This window comes from Mus musculus, chromosome 18, assembly GCF_000001635.26.
Source record: "Mus musculus strain C57BL/6J chromosome 18, GRCm38.p6 C57BL/6J".
In the NCBI taxonomy this organism is placed as follows: domain Eukaryota; kingdom Metazoa; phylum Chordata; class Mammalia; order Rodentia; family Muridae; genus Mus; species Mus musculus.
Genome location: NC_000084.6, coordinates 65,467,867 through 65,481,329, shown reverse-complemented (window position 1 = coordinate 65,481,329; position 13,463 = coordinate 65,467,867). Strand labels below are relative to the sequence as shown.

Genomic DNA, 13,463 nt, shown 5'->3' with positions numbered 1-13,463 from the left:
GAGAGCGACTAGAACAGTCTGAAAACCACCGGACTCCACTGGGAGGTCAAGTTGTGTCTGAATGAGAAAGTGAGAAGAGCAACAAAGAGCACATACCTGATGTGAGAAGAGAATGGAGGACCGAAGAGAAGAGAAGGTCAGATACCAAGGTCAGGATAGTATGTTGCAGATTGTTACAGATGATCAAAATTAGAGACACACCTTGTAACTCAGAAAAGACCATTCCCCATGAAGTTGGAATAAAACTAAAGCTTATAAACCTACGTTAAAGATGAGGTGGTTTGAATGAGAACGGCCCAAATAGGCTCATATATTTGAACGCTTGGTCAGCGTTTGGAAAGAAAGGGAGTGATCTTTTTGGTAATGTAGGGATTTAAGGTAGAGATTTAAGGTTTCAAAAGCACATACCACTCCCAGTGAGCTCTTGCTTTGCCTCCAACTCGCAGATAAGGATGAATGTTCTCAGTTACTGCTCCAGCACTGTGCTGACCTGCTGCTATTCTTCCCGACATGGTGACCATGGACTCACTCATCCTCTGACACTGTGAACCCCTAATAAACTTCTGTAAGTTGCTTTGTTCATGGTCATGGTGTTTCTTCACAGCAGTAGAAAAGTAACTAATGTGTTTTATTTTAATTTTATTTTTTGTTTTTTTGAGACAGGGTTTCTCTGTGTAGCCCTGGCTGTCCTGGAACTCACTCTGTAGACCAGGCTGGTCTTGAACTCAGACATTCGCCTGCCTCTGCCTCCCAAGTGCTGGGATTAAAGGCGTGCACCACCACGCCCGGGTGATATGTTTAAAAAGTGTATTATCTGAATAGACTTGCTCACTGAACAGACTACATCACCATCATTAGTTTAGACCACGTCCTTTAGAAATGCTATCTATCTATCTATCTATCTATCTATCTATCTATCTATCTATCTATCTATCTATCTATCTATCTACGTACCTATCTATCCATCCACCCACCCATCTGACAGTTTCTCTGTGTAGCCTTGACTGTTCTGGAACTCACTTTGTAGACCAGATTGGTCTTGAACTCAGAGATTCGCCTGCCTCTGCCTCCAAAGTACTGGAATTAAAGGTGTGCCATTACACCCAGTTTAACAGTTATTTCTTATGTGACCTGTGGTTTTCATCTGAGAGATGGCAGATTATTTTCTTCTATGAAAATTTCAACATCAATAAAACTTTTATTTGGTTATTACTTTGTACAGTGCTTGCTATATAAGCATAAGGAGCTTGCCCCAGACCTATGTAAAAATCCAGGTGTGGTATAATCCCGGCACTGGGTAGACAGATAGGAGGATCCCTAGGGCTTCCTGGCAATTAATCTTGCTGAATCAGTGAGCCCTAGTTTCAGTGAGATATACTGTCTTAAAAGAGGGCTGCACAAGCCATTCTTGCACTGGATTAGTGTTCGGTGCCTGAAAAATGGATGCTACTTTAGCTCCAGGGGAGCTAACACTCTATTCTGGTCTCTGAGGGTACATATATTCATGTACACACACACCCCGGGGGTAGGGGAGGATATTCTCATTAAGACTGAGCTATTAAGACATTGTTGAAATGTTTTCAGAAACCCTGGCATGATGTTGCATGTCTTTTAATTCCAGCCCTTGGAATTAAAAGCAGAGTCAAGTGATCTCTGAGTTTGAGACCACCCTGGTTTACACAGAGAGCTTCAGGACAACTAGGACTAGAGACCCTCTTTCTAAAAACAAAACAAAACCAAAAAACCCAAACCAATCAAAAAAGTTATTTGAAGCCTTTTCCTGTTGTGGTTAGAGAAAACCAAGATCTTGCATGTGAGCTCCCCTAATTCAAGACATCATTCTTCTGCTGTCAAAAGATAATGATTTCTTGCAGACTTCAAAGTTTTTTTTCTTTTGTCTCTTAGACATAAAAATCTTTATTTTCTCTCCCATCAAGCGTGAGCACCTGATGTAACTGAGCCCTGGCACTGATTTAGTCATTGCAATACCTCTCCCATCATTTTGTAACAGCAGCAACAGCACTGTGGTCTAGATCTGAGTCATCATTTCGAGTTAGTTCAACAACCAGTTTCTTCGTCTGTAGTTCCAAGCCTGTTGAAGGTTAAATGAGGCTGGATAGAAGATGTTCATCTCCGCAAACAGAAAGCAGCGTTGTCCACTGCTCTCAAGCCTAGCTAGCCACTTAATGGAAATATTTACATATCAGTTTTATTACTTACGATGCTGTTGATCCAACATGTTCAAACTTCATGAAAAAGGTGTGTAGGCAAGAGCAGATTTATTTTGTTTTGGTGATGTTGTGGATCAAACTCAAGACTCTGGGTGTACTAGCAAGCACCCACACTCTGACTGAGCTATATCCCCAGCTCAGGTTTACTCACATTGTAATATGAATTAGAAACAAACACCTTTAGAACTCATGACATAAAACTATGCATGCTCAGCTAGTACTCATATATTGAGTGTGTTTATAGAAAGATAAACATGCGTCTTCAAGAGAAAGTTATCAAAAACTGGGCATCTTTATAATAATTGTATTCATCTGTATTTTAAGTTACACAACAGTTGTTCAGTATATACAATTAGGAAAACACAGCTAAGCAAAGAAAACTATAATCCCAATGAAAAGAAAGTGTTCTGCTGCTCTGGGTTGCTACACAGAATATTTTATACATTAACAACTGGTCATATTAAATATGCATTTTTGTTTTTACAAAGTAATTCTGGAGTGAATACAATTCAACTGTAACTTATCTGTTTTTTTTAAACCTTTTTTAAAATAAGATTTATTATTTACACAGTGTCCTGACTGCATATATGTCTGCAGGCCAGAAAAGGGCATCAGATCCCATTACAGATGGTTGTGAGCCACCATGTGGTTGCTGGGAATTGAACTCAAGACCTCTGGAAGAGCAGCCAGTGCTCTTAACCTCTGAGCCATCTTTCCAGCCCCTGTAACATATCTTTTAAAATTAATTTTATTTAGCTCCCCCCCCTACAGATGTTTTAAACAACAGGAAACAATGTACAATACACTAGGCTGCTTGTTAAGAACGCCCACAGAAGTAAAATAGGCATGTTAGACTTGTGTCCATGTGCACAGCAGTTACCTAAGCTCCGGCTATGGGATTTGACAAGAATTTGGGATGTATTGACAAGGTTACCTTTGTGCTCAAGCCAGAGACTTGAAAAGTCACACACTTTAAAGATGTTAAGGGAAACGTCCATACACTGGCCGTTTTTCTGTTAGCTTGACACAAACTAGTCATTTTGGATGAGGAACCTCAACTGAGAAAATGCTTTCATCAGATTGGCCTGCAGGGTCTGTGGGGCATTTTCTTGATTGGTGAGTAATATGGGAGGACCCAGCACACTGTGGGATGCTGGTCCTAAGTGCTATAAGGAAGCAGACTGAGCAAGCCCTGGAGAGCAAGCCAGTAAGCAGCACTCATCCATGGCCTCTGCGCTGGTGACTTCCCTTGGTGATGGAGTATGACCTGAGCTGTAAGCTGACATCAGCTTCTTCCTCCCCAGTCCAAATGCCTATTCTCTGTGTTAGCATTCCCCCAAGACCTCTCTCTGTATGTATGTTTTTATGTGAGTACATGTGCACACACACAACAGGACACTGAAGGTTGACACTGGCTGTCTTCCTCAGTTGCTTTCTACATTAGACAGTCTTTCACTGACCCTAGAGGTCATTGATTCGGCTGTCTATGACCCCATCCTTTAGGTCAGTTCTGGGATCCAATCTCTGGTCTTCACACTTTGCAGCAGGCAATCTATTAAGTGAGCCATTACCTTAGCTCTAAGAATTTTTTTTGACAGGTTTCTCAGTGTAGCCCTGGCTCTTCTGAACTTTCTTTGTAGACAAGGATGGTCTTAAACTCACAGAGACCTATTTGCCTCGGCCTCCCGAGTGCTGGGATTAAAGGCATGCACCACCACACTCTTAAGACTTTTTTAGATGTCTAAACCACTTGAAGAGTAGAAAGCAGTGGAAGAGAAATTTGAGACCAGAGCTGAGACTTCAGCTGTGCTCCAGTGTAAGACAGATTGCCTCTGTTTTTCCCATTGATAAAATGAAGTTATTAAGCCCGATGACTGAAAGGTTCTTTCGGGGTTGAGAGATGTTAAGAACACTTGCAGAGGAAGTGGGCTCAGCTTTTAGCATTCACACTGAGTGCTCACACCTGCCTGTAATTCCAGTTCCAGTATCTGATGCCCTCTTCTGGTCTCCATTAGCACACATATACACTCAGGTCTCCACATATACACATAAATAAAATAACTCTGAAAAAGAGAAAGGGTTCTTTTTCCGTGCTAATGACATAACTCAATCTATAATAATGCCATTTTCATTGCTCTTATGAGTGGTCAAAATGAAAATATCTGATACACATACATATTTACTCTAATAACTCATTTTCCCCTCTAGTAATGATGAGCAAGTCCAGAACCTTCCACATATTAGCTGAGCACTGTACCACTGAGCAATATTTACAGGCCCCACACATCATTCTTACAGAACAAATTAATTCACAAAGTCTTACAACAGGACAAAAGCAAAAGACAGTTTAGATAAATAATGTAATTTTTGTTGTTGTTGTTAGACAGGATTTCTCTCTGTATTTCTGGCTGTCCTGGAACTCACTATGTACACCAAGCTGGTCTCAAACTCAGAGATCTGCCCCTTCCTCTGCCTTCTGAGTGCTGAGATTAAAAGTGTGTGTCATCACTGCCCAGCTTAAATAACGTAATTCCAACATCTCATATTCCTATAAAAAGAGTTGTTGCTAGTTTTCTCTCCATACATACATGTTTGCCTTTTCACCACACCTCACTTTATGTGTTAATTTATGTGAGATTACTGTAACTATTCTAATTTTCAAAACCATGAAGGTCAGTTTTCAGAAATCATAAGCCTGTCAGAAAAACTGAATGGCATTTCATCAGTTGTCTCTACGGGCACATTACTTCTACCAAACTGGCAGTAGTGGTGGGGGGGATAATTTGAAATGAATGTGTGTGGAGTCCGGCTGCAATGACACCTGTCTGGTGGCATACCACTGTCTGCATTGCCAAGATGTGAATGGTACACATCATGGAATGAGTCCTGAGAGGAATGGAAATGCCCCGCTCCCGCTGAGGTAGATGTGGAGCTGTGGTACGGCTCGTCAGGCATACGACAAGCTTGGAAGCAAGTCTTCCTGCCCAGTCCTCGGTGCATGTCTAGCTTGGCAATAAGAGGCTTCCCCACGTTCACCTCCTGCTTCTCCTCCACAGTGTCTTCTAGTCCTGAATACTGATAGGACAGACAGACTGTGAAGATCAGATGTTCCTAAAAACGAGAAGAAGTGTACCAGGTTTAGTAACTGTGGGAACTGTAACGTAGCACCCCTGCCCTACCCCAAAGCCCCACTCAGCTCCCTCTGAGGTTCCGAATCCTGAAGGCCCCTTTCCAACTCCCCAAGCAAAAGGCCGTATCACTCCACTCTTATCCGTTAATAGAATTCTAGTTCTGACTAAAGTAAGTTGCGAAACCAGAGCTTTCTTGCCAGCTCTGCTGGACTGTGAAAGGCAGTTTCCAGCATCCTTCCCTGTGACTAGAAACAGGCTCCCTTAAAATGAAATGCCCCTCCCCCCACACACACTTAAAGCCTGAGCTGCTTGAAAATGCTACGAGACAGTAACTCAGTCAGATAATGGGAGAAGGGATGAAATAGACAGAATCAGAGCCTCATTTGTTAGCTGGCAAGAATTAGAATAAAGAGCAATTCCTATTTTAATTTGCTATGTTTTGCTGAAGTTAAAACAAAGAAAACATCACTTAAAAATGTATCTCATTCAAAAGTGGACTATCCACCATGGGCCTAACTTCTCAACAGCAGAGCAGACAGACGTCCCTAGGCCAGTAACAGAGGCAGAATTTAATGTCAAAGACCACTGTAGTTACTGCTGCTCCAGGTTAGTTCCCAAAAGAAGCAACTCATCCCTGGACGATGCCACAATCAACCTTCTTAGCCCCACAGCTTTTTTGTTAGCTGCTGGAAACAGGAAAAGCAGTGACCTTTAATTTTTGTAGTGAGCTGAGTCTAGTGTAGAGGCAGTGCTTGGGAAGGTCTTTTGATACTAAGTAGCTGCCAGTTTCTTCAGGAGTCCCCTTGTTTGCATGTTTTGGATCAATATCTAGGTCCTATAAAAAACAAAACAAAACCCAAGACAGTAAATGTCTATGATGCAATCAATGGAAGTTATATCATTGTGTATAACATAAAATATCTTCACAGATACTGTTCTCTCATGAGTACTGGCTTGAATAGGTAATCCCTTAGAGAGGACTAAAGAAACAGGAAAATCATTTTCTAGGGCCATAAATTGCCATAGGTATTCTAGATTCTACACATTTTTAAAGTAGCGACATTAAAAACACTTCAAGTTATTTCTAAAAGGATAGTTGCCTTTACAGCTATTCTTTGAATCACTTGTAACCTGTTCCAGTTTTCAGTTTTGGAGTCTCTGTCTTTATTATCATTTGGGGAAGTTGCAGGAAGATTCATATGCATAGAATACTTAGAAAGAATAAATGAGCAAGATAAAAATTAGCTCTTTTTCCTTCTCCTTCTTCCTCCTCCTCTCTTCTTCTTCCTCCTCTCCCTCCTCCTTCTTCTTGCCAACCCACTATTGAAAAACAAGGGGCGTTCTGCTCCTACAGAGGGAAGCCTATTGGTCTTTCTGGACTATCACTCAAGGGAGGTTTACCTTACACACTGTAGCCATGACAGCAGGCAGGGTGGACCTTTCTACTTTGGGGGTTCCATGTTACATAATTTGCACTCACATGAAACTATGCCCTTCATGAAGCCTCTATAAGTAATAAGTGATATTTGTGATTTCTTTTTCTCTTAGTCCTTCTTTTTTTTTTTAAAGATTTATTTATTTATTTATTTATTTATTTATTTATTTATTTATTTAATATAAGTACACTGTAGCTGTCTTTAGACACTCCAGAAGAGGGTGCCAGATCTCGTTATGGATGGTTGTGAGCCACCATGTGGTTGCTGGGAATTGAACTCAGGACTTTCTGAAGAGCAGTCAGTGCTCTTATCCGCTGAGCCATCTCTCCAGCTCTAGTCCTTACTTCTTAAATTGTCACTCATACACAGGGGAAAAATACTTATTGGTTTCTTTAAACTAGCCCAAAGTGATATCAGAACTAAATGTTCTTCCTACAGCTACCATGCTTGACAAGTCTTTCATATACACACACACACACACACACACACACACATATTATACACACACACACGTATAAAATTTATGTATGTGTATGTGTGTGCCTGGGTGAGTGTATGTTATCACATGGATATGGGTGCCTCTGGAGGCCAAAGGATGCTGGATGTCCTGGAACTGGAGTTACCATGGGTCGTGACCTGGCTGATGTGGGTGCTGAACTCCAGTCCTCTGCAAGAGCAGTAAGTGTCCTTAACCTCTGAGACATCTCTCCAGCTCTAGCAGTAAGTTGTATGTTCTAATAATGTCACCCACGACATTTGTTTATACACATCCACACTACACACCCCTTCAATATATAAATTATATTTTTCTCACATTTGAAATTCTATTTAGAGAATATACTAAACACATACTTTCTGAGTGAATTAGAAATTAAATTTAGACACTTCTGAACTTGACCAACTTAAGGTATTAATGGCAGTTATTAGACACCAGGATCAGAGTTACACAAGTAAGCATGCATAGAAGCACATAAGCTTCTTTCAGACTTATCACTGACTTTTACGGATTTTGTTTTTTGGTTCATTTGGCTTTTGGTTTTGCTTTCTGGAACAGAGTTTCTCTTTGTAGCCTTGGCTATCCTAGAATTCACTTTGTAGACCAGGCTGGCCTCGAACTCACAGAAATACACATGCCTCTGCCTCCCGAGGGCTGGAATTAAAGGAGTGCGCCACCACTGCTCAGCTGAACTTTTATGTTTTTAGAAGTTTATTATTTAAATTTATTATTTTCTTCTGATACTGGGGATAGAACATAGGGCCTTAGGCCTGCTAGGCAAGCACTCTCTCCCCAAGCTATAGCCTTATTTCAAAATTCAGTCTTTAATAAGTGAGAAGTTATCAGTGTATTTTAGACATAAGAAACAAGAGACTTACAAGAGGGAAATCAGTAACATAGGCGTCACACATTATTATCTCAGGTGGTTTGTGGACTATACTTGTGTAGATTATCATGACATTGGAGAACTCTGCGGCAAATCCTAATTGAATGTGAACGCCACACTGAAATTTAAGGCACATACTTTCTGGAAGTTCTGGAAAAGAACGGGAGAAACAACTTATAAAAATATCACGTAAAGAGTCGTTGGTAAATTTTCTGATGAATAATAAATATCTGCATGGGCAGAACAGGTTAGATTCTTTGCTTAAAAATATTATGTAATGTTACTACTGAAACATATACACACAAACAGACCAAAAGCCGAAACTTTCATTTACTCTAACTCTTTGCCATCTGCATATATGGTTTTTCTAGTAGTAATAAAATATATAGAGACTTTTATTAATGACTCGATCTTTATGACAAGAACTTGTGTGCATGTGTGTGTCTGGGGTGTGATGTTGGGGATAAAGCCCAGGGTCTTGAACATTCTAGGTAAGCAATCTAAGATTAAGCTAAAACCTCACATGCTAACAAGAATTTTTACAAACTGTAATGTCACCAGCGGCCACAATAATTTGTTAACTAGTCACTCTGCTACTCCTGAATAGCCTTAGTATTTTGGAGTTTTGATATTTTTCTATTAGTCAATATTTCATCGATTTAATGCTTAGGAATTGTTGGAGATCACTATTTGATTGTTCTTACATATGCCATACTGTTTTTAATTGACATAAAATATAAACAATACTAGTTTCACTAAAACATTTTCTTTTTTTCTTTTTAATATATTTCTTTATTTATATTTCAAATGTTATCCCCTTTCTTGGTTTCCCCTCTGAAAATCCCCTATCCTCTCTCCCCTTCTCTTTTTCTTGAGACAAGATTTCTCTTTGTAGAGCTGGCTGTCCTGGAACTTGCTCTGTCGACCAGGTTGGCTTTGAATTTACAGATATCTCCCCTGCCTCTGCCTCCGCCTCCTGAGTGCTGGGATTAAAGGTGTGTGCCAACCCCACCCAACTTACTAAAATATTTCTAAAACAGGATTATTTTTTAAAGTCTGTGTGGGATTAAAATATGAAATAAATGATATACATGATTTAAGTACCTCTCTCCCTGGATTTTGAGATAGGGTGATAGGATCTGTGTGGCTCAGACTAACCTGGAACTCCCTAACAAGACCAGGACAGCTTTTAACTTTCAATCCTCCTGCCTCAGAGTCTCAAGGGCTAGGACTGCAGGTGTGTACCATCATACCCATTTGGTTTTGTTTTATGAAAGGTTTTGTTTATTGTTAAGTTTATTTAATTTTATTTCTGTGGTGTGGTGCTGACACCTCAACTTCAGACTGCATCTGTGTCAGGTAAACTTCAACTCCTGAGCTATACCCTATCCCTTAATGCTCCTCTTCACCATTGTAATTCTGTTTGTGTTGTTCAGATGAATATATGTACACATACACACACACACACACACACACACATGTATATATATATTTGTGGAAAAGACAATGTTAACTAATTGTACAGTTATCCAATGGTGATATATTTACAGCATTTTACCTTATAATGTGCTCAAACATTCTCCACAAGAGATTCAGAGTAGATATTGGAGAATTTTACAGAAAATCCAAAGTCCATCCTTCAGGCAGTAATTCAAGCTTATTTTTTCTATACTATAAAAAAACTACCAGAAGGTCATTAAACTACAAGTATGATTTTCTCTTCATCTTTTTGTCTTTGCCACTCCATCCAGCAAGTAAGTGTCATAGCTAGCATGAGAATAATAGTTATGAGTGTGTTGGCTCCATAGGTGACCTTGTAGTCACCTAACAACCCTATGTGACAGGGACTGCTCCTTAACCTTAGTCAAGCTGAGCACACGGTAGGCTCCAGGCCTGTTGACTCCTGACAGCTGCATATTTCAACAGTCACAGTGTGGCGAAGTTAAAGGCTTGTCTGCATTCCACAAAAATGAAAAGTTAAGCTCACTTTCAGAACAGAAGAATTAAACATGATAGGTAAGTTTTGGAGTGCTAGGCTAGCCTAGGCTACCCTTTTCAAAAGACAAAAACAAACAAACAAACAAACAAACAAACAAACAAACAAAAATCAGGTTTCACTAATAAATGAAATAACTTGGTTTTTCTAGCAGAAGTCAATGTAATATGTACAGCTGAAACATTAGCTTTGGAACTGCCTCCTAGATGAACACTTGTTCTTTTGAGGTAGCATCTTGTCATGTGTCCAGACGGCCATGAACTCATGATCTTCCTGTCTCAGCCTTGCTGGGATTACAGGTGCACACCACTATACCTGGCCCCCCGCCCCCCATCTCAATCTCACTGTAAAATGTAGGAGAAAACTGTGTACTTAGAATAAAAAGAAGCTTACGGCTAGCTGAGCATGGAATCACCTTCAATCTTAGCATCCGGAGCAGAGGTTAAGTGTATCTGGGAACTGGGGCCAGCCTGGTCTATGTGAACTGGGGCCAGCCTGGTCTATAGCTCAGGCCAGCCAGGGCTACATAGAGAGAGGCTGCCTCAAAAACCAAAGCAAAATAAACAAGAAACAAAGTAAAAAGAACTCTTTCACAAGAAACAGACTTTGGCTTACCATGAGCCTTGGCCCACTGTAGATTGCGCACCAGAGCCTCTGCAGAGCAAGGTGCTCCCTGGACTGGATCAGTAAGTGCTCTCTTTTCAGACAAGCTGCTGCGAATCTCTAGAGCTTGTCTGCCTTTGGTAAGGTGACATTTACCCATATCTGAAAGACAAGGAGGAGAACATTTTTTAGACTGATTCTTTTGTTATGTCTAAAATATTTAAGCCAGGCAGGATGGCGAACACTTTTAATCCCAGCACCCAGGAAGGAGAGGCAGGAGGATCTCTGTGGTTCAAGGCCAGCCTGATCTACAGGGTAAACTCCAGGCAGGACAGCCAGATTACATACAGAAACCATGTCTCAAAACAGAACAAAAACAAAACAAAATTTAGGTTATCTTCTCAGTATCATCTACCAACAGATACTTACTCAGTGTTTACTATGCACCAAGCATAGTTCAAATAAAAATACTGACCAAGTGCATGTTTCCTAATTATTAATTATTACCAGTTTTTTTGAGATAGGGTCTCATGTTGCCTGTGCTAGCTTCAAACTCACTATGTAGCTGAGACACAACCACGTGTGGATGAACCATAACCAGCTAGGCAGGTTTCCTTTTTAAAGGAGATGCCATTGATAATTCAGGTCTGTACTCTGCTGAGAAACACACTCAGTAGAAAGTCAAATGACAACACATACATGACAACAACTAAAATTGCACATCACATTTTCTCCAACTATCTCTATTTTTAAACAGGAAGTGATATGTTAAAACCACCTACCTAGCTTAAGCGCCACTGCTCCCCTGCCCCCAGACTGAAGTCACCATCACCCAATGCATAATACTTGTAAATAATGTGTGGACATTTTAGTTTTGAATTTAACAAAGATGATATAAAGAGATTTTTGTAAGTTTTCTTTTCATTCAACCTGGGAAGACTCTTGTATACCTGTATGTACCAACTTAAACTTAAGATTCATTATACATTTGGTATAAGTGAATGGTAATTTACTGATTCGACTTCTGTTTACTTTGGGGGATAGTATGGGGTCGGGGAGCTCTTTTTGTTTTTTTGAGACAGGGTTTCTCTGCGTAGCTTTGGCTGTCCTGGAGCTTGCTATGTAAACAAGTTTGGTCTCAAACTCAAGAGAGCCGCCTCCTCTGCCTCACAAGTGCTGGGATTAAAGGCGTGCACTATGACTTTCCAGCCTACTTTTGTATATTATGCTACAAATTGCTAATAAGTAGTAAAATCAGGTGAGATGGTGTGCTCCTGTAATCTCAAATCAGCATGTTGGGGATTAAGAAGGGAGTACAAAGACTATGTCAAAGATTCTTATTGGTTAAAAAGGAAAGATACACAAAGAACTTAAAAAAAGAAGATGAAAAAGAAACAGGAAGACTCAACCAAATAAAAAAATTGGATGGCTAAAATGGTTAAAAATTTAGGTAAGGTGGTACATTCCTGTAATCATAGCACTGGGAAGGCAGAAACAGGAGGCCTGTGAGTGCCAGGCCAGCCTGGACTACACAGGGGAGAAGGCCTGAAAACTAAACAAAACCAACCAATTAGCCACCATCACCACCACCACCATCAGCACCACCACCACCATCACCACCAGCATCAGCACCACTAACAAAGGTAAATTTCAAGAAAAGATCATCATCTTTGCATTTGAAAGTTTGTTACTTTTTCCTCTAAAAGTTACAGCCAAAGCAGGATAAGATGAACTGTTTGGAAGTAAACGCTTAAGAAATAGCATATGGTCAGTCAAAAGGAAGCTGATGTGGCCCTGTTAATATGGTACAAAAAGGTAGACAGTGTGCTTAAGAAACAAGTGTGTGCTTATCTTCTGATGTCAGAAACAGAAGAGCAGAGTACATTCAAAGCAAGGTAAAGCACAATAAAAGAAGCAGAAATGAATGGCACACCAGCTAACAAAGAATTATACAAAACTCCTCAATAAGTGGGGAATGCTCTGAATTAGGGTTCTTCAGTGAAACAGTACAACATGCTATCATGTGCATGCACTCTGTGCGTAGGTAGATAGACAGAGAATGAGGGGAGGGGGAATTAAAGTAGCAACTGGCCTAGAGGATTGTGAAGGTGGATGTTTAAAACCCACAGCATTAGCAGACAGGCCAGAGTAACAGCAAAGAGTTACAGTCTCATTTCTTCTGAAAGAAATCCTTATTTGGGTGACATCTTTATTCCATTAGGCCTTCAACCAATGGACGAGGAGGCCCACTCACACTACAGTCTAACTTGCTTTAACACAGGCCCACCAGTCTCAACATTACCTACAATGATGTGCCAAGCATCTAGAAACACCCTGAATAATGTCGGATTCATTGTCTTGGCACTGAGGTCTGGTCACGTAACATAAAATCAAACACTGCGAGCTCCAATCCATTTTAAAAAGCCAAGAGAACATAGATACCAAAAAATCAAAACTAATAATATGAGAAAATAAAAATACAGGCTCATCTCAGATGCGAATATAGACATGAAATGTTTTCTACTGAACATTTTTACTGAACACTTAAAACATATTTAACATTTGCAATGAGATGTGGAATTTCTATGTAAAATGTTGGCATAGTAAATAGGTTGCATTAAAAATGTGCCAATAAAATTTATTCATCTAAGTTGAATATAATGAATCATACTAGATTAGAAGAA

The 13,463-nt window shown here is 40.1% G+C and overlaps 1 protein-coding gene across 5 annotated transcripts in view; it reads right to left on the bottom strand.

Moving 5' to 3' along the window:
- Window positions 1-2,441: 2,441 nt before the first annotated feature.
- Malt1 (MALT1 paracaspase) overlaps window positions 2,442-13,463 on the bottom strand; it is a 47,950-nt gene continuing 36,928 nt past the window's right edge. For 2 of the 5 annotated variants that reach the window (XM_006525941.4, XM_006525940.4), the window contains 4 exons: window positions 10,792-10,941; window positions 8,173-8,330; window positions 6,072-6,197; window positions 2,442-5,342 (listed from right to left, as the gene is read on the bottom strand). In XM_006525941.4, coding sequence (XP_006526004.1) covers window positions 4,905-5,342; window positions 6,072-6,197; window positions 8,173-8,330; window positions 10,792-10,941 — 872 coding nt within the window. In that variant the 3' untranslated portion in view covers window positions 2,442-4,904. The remainder of the gene's footprint in view (window positions 5,343-6,071; window positions 6,198-8,172; window positions 8,331-10,791; window positions 10,942-13,463) is intronic. The other 3 variants (NM_001365019.1, NM_172833.3, XR_001782363.2) reach the window with 2 other exon arrangements.